Source organism: Argiope bruennichi, chromosome 11 (genome assembly GCF_947563725.1).
Source record: "Argiope bruennichi chromosome 11, qqArgBrue1.1, whole genome shotgun sequence".
NCBI classification, from domain to species: domain Eukaryota; kingdom Metazoa; phylum Arthropoda; class Arachnida; order Araneae; family Araneidae; genus Argiope; species Argiope bruennichi.
In genome coordinates, this window is record NC_079161.1 from 21,792,326 (window position 1) to 21,815,951 (window position 23,626).

Genomic DNA, 23,626 nt, shown 5'->3' on the forward strand with positions numbered 1-23,626 from the left:
GCATTCTGAACAATGGTTTCTGCAGGTGGCTTCAAATATTACGTAAGGACTCATAACCCGTAATAAAAACATATAAATAGCAGAACCAAAAACCAAATCATATAAATGACAAAGGGAAGGTCTTCTGTACTGTAATCAAGAAATTACTATACATTCAGTTTAAAACCTATCATATAGTTAAGCGGTTAATGCAGATAATAAAAACAAATTGTATTCAAATTAAACAATGATATTATAATAACACTAATAAATAGCGTCTTGGCGTTAAGTTTATTTATCGGGAAAGATTGGATTAAAAGCAATGCAGCTAAATAAATTAGAAAAAAGTTGAAATAATGTGGAAATTATTTACATTTATTTTGCATTGATACAAAATACAGCAATTCTGTAAAAATACAATTTCTCGGCTTAATAGAATCCAATGCAAGTGCTGTCCAAATCTCAAACATATATTTTTAATTTGAGCAAGGATTGCACTCAAGTTTCTTTCTGTAACCGCGATGTCATCTTCCCAATGAACAAGAAAGAATAAGAACTGCTGATGTAAAATTCAAATCAAATAATATAAATTGCATTTGAAAGCATAGGACATTTCTGTACCTTTTATTTCATTCTTTGCTTTTTACCCCCTTTTTTGGTATGATTGAGAACTTTTTTTATATTGTCGTAATTATTTTTATGCAACTGTGTGAAATTTAAGACATTAAGATTCTTGATGCATTCAATTTTTGCGAATCATTTCGTAATTACTTCCTTTTTTGTTTGTAAATAGATCCGATTTTCATTATTTCATTACATTTATCTTATATTGTGGCATTTCTTATTTGTGATACTTATGGTATTGGATATTCAGAGCTAACAAAATCAATATTTCAATAATGCATTAATTGTATCTGAAATGCGGTTGTTGGAAAACTATAATCTACATACCGCTGGATATTTTTTTACCATACGAAATTAGATTTAGAATGGAAGACGTTTAAATATCTCGTTTGTGTTACTTTCTTCTCTTAGTTTTACTAATTTCATAGTTCAGATTTCTCTATTATATTTTGAAATGTATAAAAACATAAACAATTTTAATATTGTACATTAGTCATGGTATTTCAATATACTTGCACCATGTGTTTTTGGCACTATCTCAATATCACTAAATATTGAAAAGAGTTGCCAGTCTGCATTCAAAAAATTTAATATAAGTAGTAAAAGGTGATGATGATTATTATTTTTGGCTTTTCTTTAATTTCTTCCTACGTTTTCAAAGATTTTTGTAAAGAAGTTTAGTTGGGGAAAAAATAAAATATGGCGATTGAGTTCATCATTTCCGATTGAGAAATGTGGCATTTTCTCACATGAGCATTAAAAAGATGCATGGATATCAAATTTTTTCAACTTTAATTTTCTTTTTATTAATTTGGGAGAAAAGATCAAACCGAACAATTAAGTTGGAATATCTTTATACTTTTATGGCTAACCTTTGAATGCTGTATCGAAAAAGAATGATAAACTGATGTTAAAAATGGTTTGTAATTTATAGGTCTTTTAAGTATGGACAAGGAAGAATCTTCTCTAACAGAAAACGAAATGGATATTCCCTCTGCTGAATTACCAGATGATACTGCAGTTGCTGATTCCAGTCAAGAATCTATGGCATATACGAGTTCTGAAGGATTTTTGTCCGTTGCTTGTCAAACTGAAGAATCCCCTGAAGCAATTCTGAAGAAACATGAAGAAATGGAAGCGTTGCGGGAGGTAATTTAATGTTCCTAGAAATATCTTTCTTGCAAGCAGACATAAGAAATTATTTAATTACAGTATTCTTAATTATGGGTGGTATTTAAAAAAATTAGAGCATTTAGTTGTTAGCTTTTAAAGCATCGAAGGACAAATCGAAGAAATTGGATCCACTGGACTGATATGACCCACTTGCAGACTCTCTTCGGCAACCCTTGGCGACTATAATCTGCATACTCCGGTTGAAACCACATCGTAATATTCAAATGGCATAGATCATATTTTATTTCATCAATAAATATACTTCTAAAAATATAATTTGAATTCCAAATGTCATTTTCGGGAGATATTTCTTATATTAGTACTTGCTAAATCTCGACAAATACCATATTTGCCGATATAGTGATATGTAAAAATGCCATGCAGTATTGGTTCAGCATTTTTGAGTTGCACATGTTTGTGTATTTTGGAATCGGGTTTCCCACGCCTGAAAACAATTCTGAAATTTTGTACACTTGTGTTTTTGAAAGTAATGCATTATTTTTTTTTCTCAATTTAATTATCGTCCAATTCATTAAATTTAATCCAATTTTTATTTCCCTACAAGAAGCGTTCTCGTGGGGAAAAGATGATTCAAAGAATCCATATTATTTATAAAACTGAATAAATTATACATAAAAAATTGAAAATAAAGGATTCTGCTTTAATCCATTAAAAAGTGCATTTTTATTAAATACATTCGGTTTCGATTTAGAAAATCAGTTTTTGCAAGTTGCTCAATCACGGAAAATTAATGAATTGTTATTTACCTATGTTGAATGACTTCGTACATTCCTTTCCAGTTCAATGCCAGATTAGAAAAGGATAATGAAATTCTGAGGGAAATGATTAAGAAGAAAAAAGAGAAAACAAAAAAACTGCAAGAAGAGATTGAAGCTTCCAAGAGATTGCAACAAATGGTGTTAAGTCCAGAAAAATCGGAGACGGAAGTCGATTTGGAAAAAGTTGTTGAATTGTAAGGAATTTTTCGGTTTTGGCTCTTTTACTTTTACAATAATTTCCAATAGGAAAAAACTGAGAATTATTTTATGGTACTGTGATCTTTATCGACAAAGTAGAAAATGCAATCCAATAGTTCTTTGTTTTTGTATATGAAATATCGAAAAATAGCATACACGTCAAAAAATGTTTCAATCGGCGAGTTAATCGTTACCTTTTAAATCTTCCAGACTTCAAAAATATCATTTTGGTAAATTGAAAATAGTGAGCTCGAGTGAATTGCTGTTGAAAATGTAACTAAGAGGTTTACTAAGCGTTTTAGTTAATCTACAGTTAACTTTGGAGATTATATAATTTACAGAGTGCGAGTTATTGTGTTAGTGACCTGTGGATAAACATGATGAAATCTAAATAACCTGACATACTATGCAATTCATTAATATATCGCCATCTGTCGGCGAAAGATTGATCTAATTTTAATTTTTATATATTTTTGTTTGCTTCAATTCCAATCCCTTCATTATGTCTTGAACAATTTTTTATAACTTTTTGAGTAGTAGTTCTGTTTGTAATCAGCTTTAAAAAGGGTTGTTTAGTTAGACACCAAGAAGTTATAAAATATGGTATTTAATTATAATGTAAAGAGAAAAAAAACGGATAGGTGGTAACTTGAGTTCAACTTGATATATAATTGCAATTTAAAAATTCAATAAGAATTGTTGATAAACTTTAGTATACTGAAAAGTCAATTTTATTTTAATTCTATTTTTAGTCTGATTTGTTTCTCCCTGGTTGTTTTTTGCAACCAGCTGGTTCGCCGGAAATAGCGATTTTCAATTAAACTTCGTATGCATAGCTTGAAAGAGAATCCTCTTTTCCATCAAATATATGCATATAACTTGAAAAAGACCCCCTTTTCCCATCAAAAAAAATTTTTAGCATGAAATTATACAAAATTAAAGCAGTATTTAATTATCTCGCTTATGTTCAATGAATTGTGAGTTATTGTGCTATTAGAAACTGTCCGACTACTTTATTTTCTAACATTCCCGATACTGCAAATTCACTTTCCCTTTGCTCATTTAAACTATACAGATATTACACAAATTCTGCTTATTTTGCTTTTAATAACAGAAGAAAATCTCGCGACTAAATATTTCATAAAAACAATGTAAAAAAAAAACTTTTGAATTTGATAGTGAAATCTCTTGTTAAAATTTATATAAAATATATCTTAAGAAAAGAAAAGATACATACACAAATATATCTTTATAAGTTGACTATAGTAAATATAAAATTATTTCTTAAATTCACTACCAGATGGAATCTTGCATATGGAGTCAAAATGTAATCAAAGGACATTGCTGAAAGTATCAAAATAAAATCTTGTTATGAAGAGCAAACAATTGCACAATTTCTAATACCCAGCATATCGGGGTATAGAATAGATAGCGACAAACAGAAGTGCAGAATTATTTTGCATATGCAATTGATCAGCGTCTGTGTTCTGCATTTCAAATGCTTCATTTCGGCATTTTTATAAAGGATAAGTTTAATCAAGCATCTAATTAGTAAATATTCATTTAATGTCCATATGCCCCAAAAGTGTCGTTTTTTTTCCCTAACGTGTTTCAGAAAGGAAATAATCTATATGGAATTTTTCTATTTTAGACTTGATCGCCAGGCTCATAAAAGAAAGAAGTAATGAAAGAGATATGTAAGTAATTTAGACTAAATACCACTAGATAATTAATAAAATAATTAAATCTTATGATTCAATCCATTCAAACTTTATGTAAAAAAAAAAGTGAAGAACACCGATCTGAATCAACTTTTACTACACGAGTTCACGTTATAATAAATTAATGTACTTTAAACACAAATAATAGTTAGTTATTTCTAAGATCTCTATTAAATCTTAAATATTTGCCAACTGAACTGCTAACCATTAGCGTACAAAACATTTATTTCCTGATGTATAAAATTGTATGAAAGTAATTTTCTCAATATTAAACACTGTCTTCCGAATCATTTGAGACACAAATGATTGGACCCATTATTTAAAGGAATCATAGTTAGCGGGAACCTGGTACCGAAGGACCTGGTAAATTCTTAGTTTCGGGATTCCGAAGATTTCCATGGGCTCGAGACAAATTCTACAGAAGTTCTGACAAGTGTCCCATTATATACTTCAATGGTTAAATATTTTCCTCTTCATGAATTAGGAAAATTTGAAAAGAGTGTTAGGTGAGATAATTAGACCAGATTTCAAAATTTTGAAATCACCCTATAACCCTTTCATGATCCAAGCTATCAGTTGCTTATTTAATGGCAAGAGAATCTATTTTATTGTTAACGATTTTAAAAATCACTTATTTACTCTTTTTAACTGACCGTCAATGAAATTAAAATAAGAAAAAAAATTGCAGTAGGATATATAAACTGTGCTAAAATGAAAAATGCCTTATTTGTAACAGCATTGTACCAAATCCCATTGATTTAATATACTTGCCAATAGAAAGCGCGGTAATATTCCCATTTGCATAGTTAAGAACTTCGCATCTGTGCCCTTGTTTCCGCAATTCATTATATGATAGATTCTTTCAGATCAACTCAACGAGCAGTTATCAAATTTCGTAGCTTGACAGGGAAGCATGCTTCACAAATTTATCGCAGGATGAAAAAAGTACAAAGATCATTGTCTCGCATGGTGCATCATATTACCGGTGATGTCCGCATTACGAGGCGGGACGTATAAAAATCATGAATTTACCACTTCTGGGCAAGATCACATTGTGACCAACAATGCTATAATTTGGGATGTGGTGCTTAGAATCGTCGGATTTTAGCACAATAAATTGTTACTGAATTGTTTATAAACAAAAGACCTGAGCATCACGTAATCCATTAAAATAAAACTTGTTTATTGCAAAACTTATTATCTGGGGTGCCTAAACCCAGCCCAGGTTTTTCTACATGGCCCGAATTTTTTTTTTTCTCGTATGATGTGATCGTTCTTCAGTAACAATCGCGATATTGCAACAATTATTTCTACATTCGACTGCAATTTCCTTTTTAATTTGGGTATCTTATAAACGTCATAATACATCTTAATTTTGTAGAAGGTTAGCATGCTTCTTTTTAGTAGTGTTTTTCTCTTGATTAAATTATTTTTACCTTTACAGGGTCGACGCTGAAGTAAACAAGAATGAAAGGACTGAAAGCCACATAATTGATGACTGTATTTTAATTTTTTATCTCTACAAAATAAAGTCTTTATTTTAGTTGATCCTCTTTCTTGTTTTTTCTTGTTCACATTTTACATTTTCCACGTACATAAGTGTTACATTGAAATTCTTGAAATTTTTTAGGTATTAATAGGCAAAAATAAAAATTTTTGAGTATGACTATTTAGAGTTAAAAATTAACAGTTATCACATTGATTCGCATGAATATTTTCGGGTAAATATTTAGATATGAAATAGATAACATCATTGTTTCAAATTTAAAAATCTCGATCTGTTATTTGATTTTAATTCTTTAAAACATTTCGCTGTTTGCTTGCCTTTTTGCTGCTTTATTTCATTGAAGTATTTATAAAATGTTTTTTTTTCAGTCATCTCGCTCCTGAAAAATTTCTAATTCTTACAACACTTCATGTTTTAAATTGTCACTATTTAGAAGTTAGGGGAGGAGGAGGGGGGGGGGTAACTGGTACAAGTGATAACCCTGTACAACGAATTACAATCGTCAAAGAATTCTTAGTAAAAATTATTATGAATCTCTATCTTGGATATCCCCAAATAAAAAAAAAATCTAATAAAGTAATTGCACCTCCCTGAATTTTCTTTCTCATATCAACAACTTATCAAGTTACGCAGATAATATTTAATCCGCAATCTCGGCACCAAAATTGCTTCATCAGTGCTCTTCGAAATCCATCTTTCGGAATCTTATCCATCTACTTGCCCATTCGTGTGCGCATAACATGATATCTGAAAAGAAACTCGAAATATAATTGAAATAATGCTTTTTACTAGAATTATAGAAAAGTATCACACTTTCGATCAAAGAAATCACTCTTACTTCAAATATATATATATTTTAATATTTGATTCCATAGATGTTTTTAATGAGCGTTATTCTAAAACATATCGCTTTGAGAATTTAACACTGAAATTCAGAAAAGGAATCGAGCAAAGATAAAGGACCGAGAATGTGTCCATTGTCCAAAAACTTTTGACGAAGAAAAAAAATTTTTTGCTGCACAAATAATTATTACGTCCAATAATTAGCTACGCTTTAATAGTGTGTCAAGCAGCTGATTACAGACCCGAAAAGAGGCATTTCGGATAATGACTACGAGGTTAAGTATCATCGTTTATAAAAATTCGAAATATCTTAAGAATTCGAAATAAGCTCCATGCAGAATTGCATCTTGAGTACACCCAACTACTTCTTCCAAAACATAAATACTAAAGAAAAGGCAATAATTAATTTTACTTTAAAAAAAAAAGAAAACTGTTAATCCAATTCTCGATAAATAACAATAACTACAAATATAAATAATAAATAAAATAAAAAAAAATTTAATGCAATAGCTCAAAAGATGCATATATTTTAGTATTTTTGTTAAAAAGTCATAATAGTTTATTGTCAAGTATTACAACAGAGGAAATTAGGAACGAAAAAATATAATATGAATAAAATTAATGAACTTTTCATTCGCATATATAAATCTTAAATCATCAGTTTTGTTGTAGAAATATCGATATCCTCTAAACTTTTAGTATCATTCGACATTTATTCAAATAGGTATACTTAACACTCATAAAAAAAAAATTACATTTATCCATATTAGACTCTAGGGAGAAAAGGAGTGTACACACTAATCACTAAGCATGCATAATCATTGCCTTTCGCTCAAATAAATCGATTCAGAGTTACTAATTCAAATTTTCAAAGAATGAGGGCGCTGCGATCGTTCATAAAACTTGAGAATAACATTTCAGCTTTCATTTCGGAATTGTTGCGAAAATATATATTTCATTGCATACTTATGCTTTTCTCTTCTTTTTAATACTCTCAAGATCAAGTAAAGTAAAAAGTAATAAAAGGTCATCTAGCAGGACTCGGATTAGATACTGTGCAGATTGCGATATCCACACGACACCGAGGATTTTAATTCACGGAGAATCATATCCCAGAATCATCATAGGAATCAATTCAGGTCAAGAATTGACCCTACTTGATGACAATTGACGCTTACATTTCGCTTTTCTTTAAATCTTTTTTCTGATTTTAAATAGCGGTAAATTATACCAATACCTTGTGTTTCCGTTACTTATAGTAGTTCGGATTTTAAATGCATTTCTCTATTTCACAGCAATTTCAAGCTTTTATAAATAGAAGAATTCAACAAATGCATTCAAGAAACATAATCTACTACTAATCAGTGAAGGTCTTCAGCCATAGGGTTGCTGAATCAAATGGAAGACAAATTGATTATTATCTTTATTCACTCTAATTGTTACGAGCGCCTTTGGCTAAAAATCTAATTTTAACTTTAATCATACTAGAGCTATAACTTTCAGAACTCTAAGGTCAGAATTAACTGCGCGCGAAACCAATATACGTTTTTGTATATGGCAACTATATAAAGCAAGCAATTAACTATATATATAGCATGTAAATGGAGTTGTAGATTAGATAGAGAGAGAATAAATAGAGATGCATAATCCACGATTTTTTTGAATAACAAATAATATTGCTATTGTTATTTTTAAATATGCGTTCCAAATATCTGTTATTTCAATCATATTATTAATTAAAAATTATTACTTAATATTAAATATAAAATTTATTAATTGTAATTAATACTTAATTTACTAATTTAAGTAACGTGTGATTGAATTAATTTATCTGTTTCAGCTTACTTCTTAATTTTTTTTTTCTCAAAACTATTTATTTAATTTATTTATTAGAGTGAACCATTTTCTGGAAAAGGTGAGTTAAAAATATATGTCATTTCTTTAAAATGTTTATTTAGTTCTATATTCTACCAATAGATGGCGCTAGCAGTAAACAGAATACATGTAATCAAAGTCAATCATGTCACGAGCAATTAAAAATGATCTGTATGGAATAGTGCATCATCAAATACGAATATCGGTCACTCCCGTAAAGTGGAGCGGTGACTTCGCACTTTCCAGTGAAGCCTCGCACTTTCCGGTGAAATCACCGGTCCGATAAATTTCAGTGATATGCAATTCAATGATACGATACGATAATTCCAATAACCGGTCCGTTCACTTTTCAATCCAACCACAGATTTCTTTCGAGAGCTTCCATTGGACAGATCGTATCGATTGTTACTTTCCAGTGAAGTCACCGCTCCGGCAAATTTCAGCGATATCGTATCGATTATTACTTTCTATCGTGATCCAAAACCTGTAATCGAAATATAATCAGTAAGATCGTATCAAGGATTTGAATCACACCCCTCTTTGAAAAGTATTGATCACTTGTATTTGTGACTTTTTGATATTGGTTACGTAATAACCGCTCTTAAAATATTCGTCATCCCTAAAAATAAAATGGAGTCAGATTAACAACGAGTAAGGATTATTTCACATTGCGAACCCACATCTTTGAATCTTATTAGCGGAGAAACGACTGAATGAAATGAAATTCAGGTAGAGTCTCAACACTAATTGATGCCGTTTATTGAACAAAAATAACTTCAATGGAACTTTCAACGCATTTTCAAACAATTATTAATATCATGTAGGAAATGTCTCCGCCTTTTGCTCTGATAGGCTTTCGCCTCTACGTTGAAAACATTGGATTTTACAAACCTAGAGAGCACGCTTTTTCTACCTTATGGAAATACTTGTTGCAGACTCATATTTTCCGATATCGAAATTCACAAAGAACTACTACATTATTTTCGTAGTTTTCACGACAGTTTCTCTATTAACCTTTATTATTGCAAACCATGGGGAAGATTTCTACTCACTCTCAGATTATACGCTAAGACCATCCGCTTTTGCGAATTAGATTGTTATCTTTTTATTTTCTTTTATTTTTGTTTCTAATGCCAGAATTACGATTCTTAGAACTACTAAAATGCTAGGTAGCAGTTTTAAATACTATAATGCTTGAAAATGTTAAAAATTTTCAGTTATTCACTATAGAAATTTCAAGCATTTCGGCTGTATTGCAATCCATGTGAGAATAAAAAAAAAAAAAAACTATAAATTGTGTATGTATGGGGAAATTCTAAAGTTGGTGTGTCTATGCATTTTTTGAATTGCCTTTCAAGAAATTTTCGGATCAATCTGCATTTTAGTTACAGACACAGATTACTGTAAATTGGCAAAATTTAATTAAAATTACCTCGTGTAATTTTTTACTACAATCATTTTACATGTATTCGGTGATTTCTTTTGGAAGCCTAAGAACACGCAGCGCCATCTGTAAGGTGATTTGGAAGCTGTGCAGTCATAAGTTCCACAATGAATGGAAATCTACGAATTCTTTGAGGTAGTTCCAGCAAGTAAATTTAATCTGTGTTTCAATAAAAAAAATAAAAAAAAAATGTAGAAACAATATTTTTATATGGATTTAATGCTGTTTAAACAGGATACATGCATCAATATCATATATATTTGGATAAGATTTGCTCAATATTATTTCTGAACCGTCTATCGCGTGAACTAAATTATGTCAGTGTAGTTATTTTCTCAGTATAAAATATATTTCGTTTGATTGAAATTCTTTTTAAGATCAAAATTTTCTCTTTATATATATTTGCGAACAACTTACTTTATTGTATATTGAGACTCACTTCCAAAGTAGGTATAAAAAATGCACATGATTACCATCAGCATCTTTTTTTTTTTTTTAATCTTTTTCCTCCCCTCCCCAAAAAAGTATTTAATTTTTATTAGGAAATTTAAAAGAAATCATGTATTTAAATTTTATTAATCATTATTTAGTGACTGGTAAAATACTTTGAATCAATACTGGAGAAAAACAATACTTTGAACAAAGTTTATTTCTAGGAAGTTTAGAAATTTGGCCAAAGAGCTAATGTTATCCGTCATTATTCTTATATCTGGTTCCTGCTTTTTTATAGGTCCAAAATTCAATACTAAAGGTCTGACAAGGTATTCTGTATTAGTATACATTATACGATTATTCAAATCTTAAATATTTTCCCCGTTATGAATTGCAAAGATTTAGAAAGAGAAAGGGAATGAGAAAGAAACTTTATTTTATTTTTAGAGAAAATTAAAATATTCCAAAAACATAAAATTGTTACACTGCGTCCAATAATCAGATTTACTTTCCTGGTGCGGAAAGAAGCCTTTCACGGTATCAGAAAAGAGGTGTTGCAAATTATTACTACAAATTAATATCTCAAATACCATAGTTTATCAGAAACCAAAATGGCGTAAGGTTTAAACTAAGAACATCTAAAGAATGGCCAAATAGTTCTAAAAAATGGACTTTACTATATGGCTTAATATATCATAGAATTGCTGTATTAATTTAGAGCACAAATAAGAGTAACAATTTACCTATTGCAAAATGCCATTTTTTCAATAATTAACAACAATTACGTTAAGTCAATGCAAATTAATGTAATAATATTATATTAATATCTATAATATAATTATGAAGGTATTATCCATAAGTGACAATGTTATTTCTACATTTACCTGGAATACATATGGTTTTAATTTTACATATAACAGAAAATTGTAATTCAATTACAAGATAAGTAATAATAACAAAAGATATTAAAAAGAATTACAATAATTTTTTCACAAAAATATATTTTTATTAGCAAGCCTTATTACTCGGCAAAAATCGATTACAAATGAAAAATTTAGTAACAGAAGAATATAACACGAATTAGGCTGAATAAAATTAACAAACTTATCGTGTACTTGAATAATTGCACATCAATCTTGTTGCTGAGAGATTATCGATTTCTGCAAAAGCAATTACGAGATGGGTCGAATTTTACTCATGAGATTCAGAGTAACTCATTCAAAATTCCAAGTAAAAGAAAACTGCGATCTTAAAAACCTTGAATAAAATATTAGCGTAAATGTATTGCAATGTCACATCCTATTTGTTTTATAAAAGACGAAAAGGTCATCAAGCAGGTCTCAGACTTGATGCCGTGTAGGTTGCGATATCCACACGACACCGAGGATTTTAATTCACGGAGAATCATATCCCAGAATCATCATAGGAATCAATTCAGGTCAAGAATTGACCCTACTTGATGACAATAAAACTTACATTTCGCTTTTCTTTAAATCTTTTTACCGATTTTAAATAGTGGTAAATTATACTAATAACTTGTGTTTCCGTTACTTATAGTAATCCAGATTTTAAATACATTTCTCTATTTCCCAGGAATTTCAAGCTTTTATAAATAGAAGAATTCAACAAATGCATTCTAGAAACATAATCTGCTCTGAATTCAAATCACTAGAGGTCTTCAGCCATATAGTTGCTGAATCAAATGGAAAACAAGTGGATTATTATAGGAATTTCCTGACGTGATATAGTAGTTTAAAAAAACACACATTTCAAATAGAGACACATAATATTTTTTTACATTCGATCACATTTTATTTTGGGATAATTTTGAAGTGCCATTTTCTCTCTGTCTTATTCCGGGTGGTTATAAAATTATCGTGAAGGAAGAGGAATGAAATAATAAGAAAGAATAATTGCGTCAATCACCGAAAGATGACGTTGCAGCGCAAAGGCCTTTCTTGTCATCAGTCTAAACAATTCTCGTTTCTGCCAGTAATGTGGTATGAGATACTTAGTTTGTGTAGGTTAACAGCTCAAATACTGCAGCTGTTTACTTGAATTTAGACATATGAAAGAAATGCCTAAAAGTCCTTTGATACAGTGTTCAGTGAAAAGAAGGGAGAGGACTGGATCATTTACTATAAAATATAGTTGGAGGAAGAAACCAGTAAACCTCACCATAAAGAAGAAAGAGCCATCATTCATTCCGTAAGCTGCTCGAAAGTTGGATATTCCCTATACTACTGTTCGAAAATTCCTAGGAAAGGTAATCCAGTTTTATCCGTATAAAATTAATCGTCATCAACAATTGTTACGAGGATATGCGCAACAGAGATTGGATTTTGCTTTAATGTTTTTACCACGAATGGATGTGGATGATGCCTTCCCAAGGAAGATTTTAAAAGGAGCTGAAGCCCACTTTTATTTGAATGCAACAGTTAATACACAGAATTGAAAAATCTGGTCTTTTGAGCACCGAAATGTTATTGAAGGAAAAAAGAATAAACCCCACTCGCCAAAACTCACAATGTGGTGTGGCTTAACTTTCTTACTCTTTTCTTTTGGAGTGGGGTCTTTTTACCATCGTTTGGGTATTGTTCCTGGTCCATATTTTTCTGAGGAGTTACAGTTATCATGTTCGGTTACTGCACATGTTCGAAACATTCATACTTCCCAGTGGTGGATTTCCGCACAGGCGGTGATGGCGGTCGACTCGTGCTTTGATATCTGCTGGAGGTCTCAGAATCTATTTCGACATATATCATAGTGCTAAACGGTTAAGAAGTTTTTTTTTTTTTTCTTCTTTTTTTTTTTTTTTTTTTTTTTTTTTTTCTGTATCTCCCCTTCGGTCTGGTTCACAGAATTTTCTCTCTTTACTTTAAAAGAAACGAATGTATAAATATGGCGAAATGAAATGTTGTAAGGAGTAAATACTAATGGGAATACGAAGTTAAAAAATATCAAAAGCCGTGATACTTAGGGAGTTTCTAAGATATATGACAAAATGAAACGACATTATTTAATCAACATTCTAGAGTTAAAATAATAAGAAAAAAATTGACTAGTCCCCCTGTCTTAACCACCTGTTAGATTCCTCCAAATTTTATTTCGCAGGAAACTCATACTCTCTAGATAAATCATCAATGGCCGCATGTCCGTCTTACCATCCCATTTTAAGAGCTACCGCAAAAGAAAACTATAATATAGCCCTCGCCTTTAACATCTAAGCAGATTGTGTCAGTTTTATTAGCCTATTAATTTCGTCTTTTTGCATGTATACCTAATCAGCCAATATTCTCTATGCTTATTGTGCAATAATTATTTCATTTCTTTTTGTAAAGTGCAGTTGTTCAAAGGTAATGGAAATGGCTAAATTATTACTTCTAATTGAAGGACTAACATCTGGTCCCCGAAGGCTGTTAGTATCGTTTATGCTAAAAGCATAAACAGAATATTTATCAGTCTTTTGCTTATCCAGTGAAAAGGATTAATTGTGAATAATTGTTATCATTATCAATTGTTTGAGTAATTGTTTATCAAATGTTCGATTTTCTCTTCAAAACAATCTTTTTTAGAAAATGAAAAGTTCTGAAAAACTAATGGACTTGAACATCCTCTGTGTAGAGATATATTCTATTAATTTTGATCAATATAAGAATTTCGGATGTATTGCATGAAGTTATAAAAATAATTTAGACGCTGAATACCAAGCATAGTGTATTTTCGTTGGAAATGGCAGAATTTCAAGCTGCGAGTTCCTGTTTCTTAGAGTACGGCGCTGCGATCGTGAATCAAACAACTGAAACTTTTTTCTTTCTTCTTCTTTATCTCCCTACTAGTGATTTTCGTAAGTACTTTTTTGATATAAAAAAAATTCAGATTTCTTATCAATTACATCGTTGTGAATAATATTTTTTTATGATTAATTGTTCCTTTTCGATGGTCAAAAAATTCTTTACAAACCCAGGAGTTAATTTGTAATATTCTCCCTTTCTAATGAACCATTGAAATTTTTCCAAATATTAATCAAATAATGTTCCAAAATCTTATGTAAATGTATTATAATAAAAATAACAGAACAAAAAATTAAACATAGAATGAAAGGAAAGAAAGATATAGAAATAAGAAGAAAAAAATATAACCTTCAAAAATGAGGACAAAATATCAAAAGAATTTTTTAGCACTGAATAATGAAGTTTTGCTCTCTATCAAGAGATGATAGAACTTATATATTCCCAGGCAATATATGTGATCTTTCTATAACTAGACAACTAGCGGGTGAGAGGCAGATCTAACGCCCTCTGTTCTCTTGATTTACTCATGGAGCTAGATTGAAAATTAAAAAAAAAAAATCATTAATGCAATATAAAATGCAATGTCTTAAAAATAATTCAGAATAATTTTTATTTCAAATTTTACTATCCATTTCGAAAGTGTCATTCTAGTAACGTAACCTACAATGAAATGTTTTCGAATAATACATTCAAACCATTCCAAATGATCATCTAGTGATGTTACAATATTTTACTGAGTTGTATTCTAACAGAAGCAATGAAAAGCAAAAATTACAAAATAAAGCGAAGAAATAACATAAAAATAAGAAACATCTGAAATTTAAAGACTAGAAAATTTTTAAAAAAATCATGGCAGTTTTGGTTAATGTTAACTTGTAGCCCTCAGTACAGCAAGAGAATTAAGTATTATATTTCTCACCAAGCTGAGAATAATTTTATTCTTCAAATGAATAAAATTGGTACAACCAATTTGATTTTCAAAAACTTTAAAATGACGCAAAATAATTTTTCGTTCATTTGGAGATCAACATTCTTGAATTTTATTCCGCTGTCTAAAAGTTACATTTAAATCTAAATGTTTCATTCACGTTAATTTACATCACAGGTTTACTTTTCGGAAAAATAACGCAAGGAATTAATAAAATTTGTTGACCAATATATCACAAAAATGACATTGATATAGATATCATTTTCAAACTGGAAAATAAATTTGAAATTTAAGAATCTTTATAGTTTTGATATTTATATTTTATAGTCTTTATATTTATATTTTATAGTCTTTATATTTATATTTTATAGTCTTTATATTTTTAGAATCTTTATAGCAATACCCCTTTTTAATTCTCTCCTACAGCCGCTCTATGATCAAAGCAATCCAATAGATGGCGCTGTCTATACATCTAACTGGTCATTGAAATACAGTGCAAATTAGACATTTAGTAACCTATAAATATAAATATAAGATTTCTGTAGAATTTATTTAGTCCTAAAATGTTAATTTTCTTTTCTTATTATATTAGTTACTTTGGCGGCGTATAATATATATTGGATTAGAATTCTTTTCTCGTTCTCGAGAAACCGGATTTTCCTTCTTACCTAAATCAGGGCGAAAGGCAAGAAAAATGTTACAGCAGTGATAAGAGGAAAAAATTACATTTATTTATATTAAGTAAATTACAGGCAATTATTAAAAAGGAAGTGTCAGTGAATATAATAAACTATATTAAATTACGATTATACTGCAGTTCTCTGTGAGTGATATTTTCGCACCACTAGAAAAATATTTACCTTCTTTATGCTTATATATACCTGCGTCATCTAGAAATATAGTGTGTTATATGAAAGGAGAGAAGGTTAGCAGTCCCCTTGACAAGGACGGAATGGCCTCTGGGCCTATAACACATATACACGGTTAAGGCACATGGTTGTTTACTTCGCAACCACTTAACCGCAATTTTTTTTCGCATCCACAGGGTTGCTTCTCATCTTAATTTTTCATGATAACTAGCATCATCTATCATTCTCAAGTTTTTGTCTTAAATTGAAACATGCTTACATGCATGCAAATTCTGTAAATACCTCGGTTAAAAAATTGAACTCCATCAGTTTCAAGGAATATATAATAGGGAGGTGATTTTTCGAGACTGAAATGTAGAATTCAGCATATACATTTAACACTCGAAATAGGAATTACTTATCAATCAAATCAAAATATTTAGAATGGAATGATGAAAATTTGATATCATTATTTAAAAAAATATTACAATGACTTGAAACATTTTGTAGAAATTGCCTTTTCAAACAATTCATCATTAATTTAATTTAGAATAACTAATTACATAGCATACAATTTAGAAATGATACCATATAGATATCGCCAATATCAAAAATTGTAACGAAATTGCAATACCGTAAATTTGCTGTTCTTTTCCATTAATTCGAAAGTAACAATAGACAAAAATGACATCCATCAGAAAAGGACATCTGATAAAACATAATTACAATAGAATACTTAAAACTGAAGAAACACTGCGAAAGTTAAGAAAGTATGTTAGTTAAGAAAAGTGTTTTATACCTGCAAATTCCAATTTAAAAAAAAAAAAAAAAACTTCTTTGTCCCTCCCCCTCTGCGTCACTACTTCAGTAATGAAGAACCTTGCAGAGAAGTGCATAGAACTTGTCCATATTTTTCATTAATTAATTCAAAATGCTATTTAAACTTAAAACTAAAAACACTCTTAGTCTTAACTCGAAGTACCACATTTAACCACTGAATTTAAAATACAATTTGACAAAATGCTAAGGCAAGATTTATATTAGAATGCTTTCTACAACTATCTTAAGCATCTGTTTATAAGAAAAATTTGTAAACTTATTGCATTTTCAGAAGTGTAAAAGTACAGGCTTTTGATTGACCAAATTTGACCATCGTAAATGCGAAAATTTAGTTAAATTCTGCCCTAGAAAGCCATGGATTAAAAAAATATATAGATTTTTTTTTAGTGTTCATACGATAGATTAATGAAGAAGCTAACTAAAAATTGACAGATTTTACACTGTACTGATATTTTGTTAAAAAAAGTTCATTGAAGAAGGAAACGTAGAATAAACTTTCTATTCGATTTGGGGGCCACCCTCTGATGGGGGGGCAACTGTTCCGTATGCCCTTGTCTTAGTCAGGCTTTGGCAGTTCAGTGTTTACATTAACAATTTAATCTCTCGTAACTTTGAAAATTCAACCCTTCGGAATTTAAATAAAAATCTCGAGATGCAATTCAAAATTTAAAAATGGGACTTTTAAAAATAAAAATGTTTGTTAATTTTTTCTCTTCTTTGTTTTGTAATAGAATTGAAGACATACACTGTCTTAGTAAAAAAATAAATAAAATAAAATAAATGCAAAAATCAGTTTCTGTGTGTATCTATTTCAGCATCGAGAAAAATCAATATTTCTTCGATCTAGATCTCGACATACCTTGCACTCAATCCCTCATTATTTCGTCCTAAACATTTCGAGATATTATTAATTTTCCAGGAATATGTTCATTGATTCTTTTTCAACCTATATCTCAATGCACCCAATTTTCAATCTTTTACACATATTCTGAATAAGAATAAACGTAAAAAAATATATACGCTTAACAAAACTACCACTATTTTAGAACTCTTAGTTTATATATAAAATTTCAAAATCTTATATCCATTAGCTTTGCGCAGAGGCAGTGTCATAGCCAATGAGGTTCTACCGAGGCGTGACTATTGCTAGTTGAAAACTTTTCCCAATACCCCGCCCTGTCGACGTGAAATACCGTCGGCTGAGGCAATTTTTGGAAACTCCTTCGGGAGTTTATAAATTAAAAGTAGAAGCGAAAGTATCGTGCACTAATTTGAAGTAAGAATTTGGGTGTTTCTATAAGCGATTGTAGCGCCACCATTAGGTCGCACTTTCTCTGCGCTTGCATAAAAGATAGTAGTATTCGATGTTACTTTTTTCACAAAAACAAATTGCTAAAAAATGAATATTTCTAGATAAGGTATTTTCCGGCCATTTAAATGCTTGCTAAGTTTATTAACAATAAAGATTTCTGCATATTTATTTATGCAAGTGATAGGGTGGTACTTTACAGATTTGGCCTGATTCTAACAAAAGTCAAAAATAAGAACGATCATTTCTGTCTTCCGGTATTTAGAAAATTAATAAAATTCAAATAATGTCCGCAATATTATATCAAATTTTTGTGATATTCTTGAATTTGAAATTGCTGTCAGTGATAGATTTCTCCGTAATCTGTAAATAATTTCATATACGCCATCTTCTCCTTCATAAATAAGAATTCTTACTTGAGCGGATTTTTGGAGGGTTGCGTTTTAAATTTATTATTAAAGGAGAAGATGTAAAATTAATTATAATTTCAACTACCATATTTTCCACTCCTCAGGGGCTCACTTGGGCATTACTCACTTAATGGATAAGCCCTTTAGTGGATTGGTGTGCCGATTCCAAGGGTCATATGGATCCTCACTTATAAAATTGTGTTCCTCTTCTCTGTCTGCTTGCTATCTTCTACTTTTCAACGGCTCTACATTCTCCAAGAAGAAGCTGTAATCGTTATGTTGTAGTTTGTAAGTTTATGTTTGCTGTGTAAACTTATTTTCACAATGTTTACTTCTTAGAAGCAGTTAAAAACCCCATGCGCGTGGTGATTGTTCATTTATATTTGCTGCATAAAATTGCCTGTCCGAACTAATATCCAGAATCCTATGAGATATCAGCATTTTGATCACTCATACTTTCGTGAGAAGCTAATTTGTGATTGCTGTACTTTAAGGAGCCATGGTAATTATCTGTGCACTGCACGCCAACAATGAAACAAACGAAGGTCAATGTGGATAGACTCTCAATTGTGTCCAAATTGATAGTTTGAAAAGGAAATCCTTACAGGTAGGAGGTACACTCATTAAAGAACAAATGTTCTGTAGTAATGCATAAAGTCATAAACTTAAAATTGAATTAGTTATTCTTTGCTGCTGAAACTTTCTTTCGGCCTGAAAAATTTAATATAATTACTATGACATACTAAAAATGTAACATTGAGACAAATACGTTGTACATTTTTCTACAACATATGTAAAACACATATGTATGATTTCGAATCTGATAAGTGCTGTAGAAACATCATATGCAAGGGAACATTCTTAAAATCTCGAAATATGTAATTTAAAACTACGTCTTTCGAGACGCGGCACACCTGATGCAGACATAAGATTCAAAATCTAAAAATATATATATCATTTTCACAAAGATCTGTCGTCTTGAGATTTACGATACAAATTCTATAACTACAGTAATTAGTGGAGTATCTCAGTGTTCCTATCCATTAGATGAGGGTGAAGATTTACGCATGAAACGTGAATCTCCACCAACTCCATCACGTGCTCTTACTAATTTTCCAGCAAAACCGATTTTTTAAATCGGTACCTTCTTTGATTCGAATTGTTGTGGCATATGATCCAAATTCCAAGAAGTCAATTCTGCTAGCTTTGATATTCAGAAAACCTTCTTGTAGTCCAATATATCATTAAAACTACATCGAAATTTTCTTCTATTAAGAGGCGATTTCAATGCGCATAATATCTTTTGGAATTCGGAAAGTACGAATTGTAATGGCTGATCAATTGAACAACCTGTTAAATAGTGAGGAGAAAACAAATTTCCATGAACTCAAAAGCACATTACGCTATTTCCATCGGGCCACATATTTCATTGAACTCTTACAGTTGCTACATTTTACATCTGGATATAATTCTAATCATTTCTATTACGACCTTCTATGCTGTTAAAAGCTATAGAATGATTTATCCATAGCGTTGCCTTTTCTGGGATCAGCTTAGACTGATTTCGCATAATTGAAACAAATTACTGAAAGTGTGATTAATATATTATACACGAGGACAGCAGTAATTGAATGCTTAATAAATACTTGCTAAAAGTGTAATTTGGAAATGTTCTCCGCGTTTACAAAAATTAGAGTATAGTTGATGAAACCTGTCTTGATAACAGAAGACAGAAGAAAATGTGGAATAACTATCGAAGGTACCTTATCACAGAAAAATGTGTCGCTTTCAAACAAGGTAAAATTCCAGAAAAAACGTCCTCTGGTGGTTATTTTGGAACTATTTTTTTTTTTTTTTTCGAAATTCCGTGAGCGCATCTTGTTTATAGTCTATATACCAAATTTCTGACGCTGTTTATAGGGGGGTTTAATCATAACCACCCTGTATTTAAATAAAGAAAAACCAGCTGTGTGAGATTTGGTTTGATGGGGTGCCTAGCCCCGGCAGAAGCTTATTCCCGGTAATAGCAGACTGCATGATGGTCAATTCATTTCTGTGATCACCTTAATCGAGATTTAGATCTGAAGTGAAGGTCTGGTGGAGATGTTTAAGTAGTTACTTGTACTAGACCTTAGTCCGCGCCCGTAACAATTTGCCAAAGGCAAAACTGCGCATGCTCAAGCTTCGAGGGTGCAAAATTGTTTTTTGGCATACAAGATAATGCGCTATCGAGCCAAATGTTGTGTCATTGAAAGTTTATTAACAAAACACGTCTTTAAACAAAACAGCCTTGATTATTAGAGACAAACATCCAACTGACTGAGGAGTTGCAATTCAGCTTGGAAAGAGCATAGCCGCAGAGAAGGAGAAACAACCTTGTCACTCTCCTAGACATTAATGGAAACTCGCAATCTCCATAGATCGTGGCGCCACCATTCGCAAAGATCGGAACCAACAGAGAATATGTTATTCTGATGTGGCAGAAATAACTGACATTATATTGACATGACAGTCATGTAAACAATAAGCTACTTTTTTGTTTTAATTATAGACGAATATTATAAAATTCAAGAATGCATAATTTCCTTTAATCCATTTTTAATATTCAGCCAGGCATTTCTATTCCGCTGAAATAATATTTTTATCAATTTATATTCCATTTTTCACACAAGTGATTTTCTTAAATGCGAAAATGAATAGTGGCATTGGAATATAATTGATACGTAAGAAATAATATAATCACATTCTTGCCGTATACCTATAATTTAAAAGATTTTTCATAATTTATTAAGCATTCAACAATGTTTTTTTTTTAATAATGATTTGTATTTACCCTTTTTCAAAAAGTTCTTTCATGTCATCTTTTTTTAAACTCTACAAAATCATTTTTATTAAGTTAATATTATATTAACTCACCATGTATTTTTAAAATTTCAACAATAATTAGCTTTTAATAAATTTATGTTCACTCTTATATAAACTTAAAAAAATTGTTAACAATATTTTCTGAAGTTTAATATTTGGATATAGGGTTTATAAAATAGTAAATTCAAATGATTAAACTACAATTATTCTAAGAAAAATTTTATCAGATCATGCAATGTTTTATAACTGTAGAAAAAATTAATTTTAGACGAATCCTTCAAAATGTTTTTAAACTTCAACAATAAGCACATTTTTAAGAAATTTACATTCACTCTTATTCATAAAAAGTAATGATAAGAATGAAAGTTCTACCAATTAAATTATTTGAAATGTTAATTTCTCTGACTTTTAAAGGCAAATTATTATATTTTTAGGAGTCAATCATTGTTGCAATTTTTTGTTTTTGTTTATAGAGGGATTTCAAAGTAAAAGGATAAACTTTAAACCCTAAACTTCAACCTCAGGGAACCTTCTTCCATGTATCTTGCGAATGATTTTGATTTGATTTAGTGGAGTTTTGTGGCGCAAAAACTATTCTTGATTATACTGCGCCAAAACGTACGGTATTAATTAAAATATTGTATATAAACTTTAACATAATCATAAGCTAATCATAATAATAATATATAATCATAAACTTCTTAATATTTGTCATGATTTGTCAATGTTTATGTAAACGGTGAAAAAAAAAACCTTAAAATTTAACCATTTTTAATTAGATCAAATGGTAAAAACCGATCATTTTTAAGAAAGTGAAAAGATTTGGATGATTCATTTTGTGAAGAATGTCTTTCAAAATGATAGAGGAAGACTGAAAGAAACGGCTGCGTTGTGAAATGAATTGCGGGCAATCAATTAGAATGTGTTGAACTGACAATTGGCATTGGCATTCTGTACACTGAGGGGCGGGTTCTCCCAGCAACAAATGTCTGTGCGTGAGTAGAGTGACCTATTCTTAAACGAGTGAGAGTTGTATTATTCTTTCTATTAGATAGACTGGGCCAGTGATCAATAATGTGTTTAATTGAGTGGAGTTTATTTGTATTCTTGAAGTTCCATTCACTTTGCCATTTTGAATGAAGGTTGATTTTAACATATTTTTTTATGAATTGTATTGGGAATGAAAAGTGATTTATAAAGGAACAACTACATAGCCACATTTCCACAGTAATTATATTAATTTAATAACTTACACGCCAAAAAGTTTTTCATACTCCATAGCAGATGAGTAAATATAATTTAAATAGCTAAAGAAGAAACGATGAAAGTCCATATTTTGAAAATTAATTAGAAACGAAAAGCTAACTATCCGACCAGCGTTTCCACTTGCAGGTAGTGACTTTTTGACTTCACACATGCCAATATCATTATCCTATAAATATATTTTCTCGTTGCTCGTAAAATGTTCTATCGGTATTCATTATATAATCGCCTATTTATTGACGGAATATAGAATTAAAAGGAAAACTTTTAAAGAAATGGTATTTCTTATAATTTTTTTAGGAAATACTTTATTTCAATAAATAAATTGAAGTAATAGTTTTGAAATAAATTGATTAAGCTTAAATAGAGAAATTAAATCATTCACCCGTTGTTTTAATTACTAAATTAAGCATTAATTACAATTGATAAATTTTATTATTAATAATAATCAATAATTTTTAATAACAGTTATTTGAAAAAAATATAAGAAAAACAGCAAAAATATTTGTTATTGAAAAATTCTTGGTATGCATCTTTACTACTAAACTACATCCACCATGCTGACAGATGGCGCTCAAACCAGGTGATCAGAAAAATGTCCGTTTTCTCTTTTTAAATAAATTATAATAAATATTTTAAAGTTCCCTTGCATTCTAACAGAGCATATTCCTGAAAATACTTTGCCTATTCAACAATTTTGGCTAAGCGTTTGATTACTATTCCTTGTTCTGGATACTCTATACAATTATAATTCAAAACCTCTCGTTTTCGCCAATGAAGGCAGTGGGCTTTCT

At 30.2% G+C, this 23,626-nt stretch overlaps 1 protein-coding gene and 2 non-coding genes across 4 annotated transcripts; all 3 read left to right on the plus strand.

The window, feature by feature from the left end:
• The first annotated feature begins 557 nt into the window (after positions 1 to 557).
• Positions 558 to 6,027, plus strand: LOC129957591 (uncharacterized). Of its 2 annotated transcripts, none has more exons than XM_056070005.1 (5): positions 558 to 637; positions 1,538 to 1,752; positions 2,577 to 2,749; positions 4,405 to 4,450; positions 5,919 to 6,027. In XM_056070005.1, the coding sequence occupies exons 2-4, from the start codon at positions 1,549 to 1,551 to the stop codon at positions 4,436 to 4,438; spliced, it is 411 nt and encodes a 136-aa protein (XP_055925980.1). In that variant the 5' UTR covers positions 558 to 637; positions 1,538 to 1,548; the 3' UTR covers positions 4,439 to 4,450; positions 5,919 to 6,027. The 2 variants fall into 2 exon arrangements, with proteins under 2 accessions (XP_055925980.1, XP_055925981.1); XM_056070006.1 differs by lacking the exon at positions 558 to 637 and adding an exon at positions 971 to 990.
• A 10,173-nt stretch (positions 6,028 to 16,200) lies between these two features.
• Positions 16,201 to 16,329, plus strand: LOC129957984 (U6atac minor spliceosomal RNA). The gene has a single exon (XR_008783081.1). It is a non-coding gene; the product is annotated as a U6atac minor spliceosomal RNA (small nuclear RNA).
• Positions 16,330 to 18,074: 1,745 nt separating this feature from the next.
• Positions 18,075 to 18,215, plus strand: LOC129957858 (U4 spliceosomal RNA). The gene has a single exon (XR_008782959.1). It is a non-coding gene; the product is annotated as a U4 spliceosomal RNA (small nuclear RNA).
• The last annotated feature ends 5,411 nt before the right edge of the window (positions 18,216 to 23,626 follow it).

What these genes read in the sequence shown, in the direction of transcription:
- LOC129957591 (XM_056070005.1), top strand. Translation starts at nt 1,549, where the DNA reads ATGGACAAGGAAGAATCTTCTCTAACAGAAAACGAAATGGATATTCCC. An exon ending in AAATGGAAGCGTTGCGGGAG is followed by an intron (nt 1,753 to 2,576) that starts GTAATTTAATGT and finishes ATTCCTTTCCAG; the next exon opens with TTCAATGCCAGATTAGAAAA. An exon ending in TTGGAAAAAGTTGTTGAATT is followed by an intron (nt 2,750 to 4,404) that starts GTAAGGAATTTT and finishes TTTCTATTTTAG; the next exon opens with ACTTGATCGCCAGGCTCATA.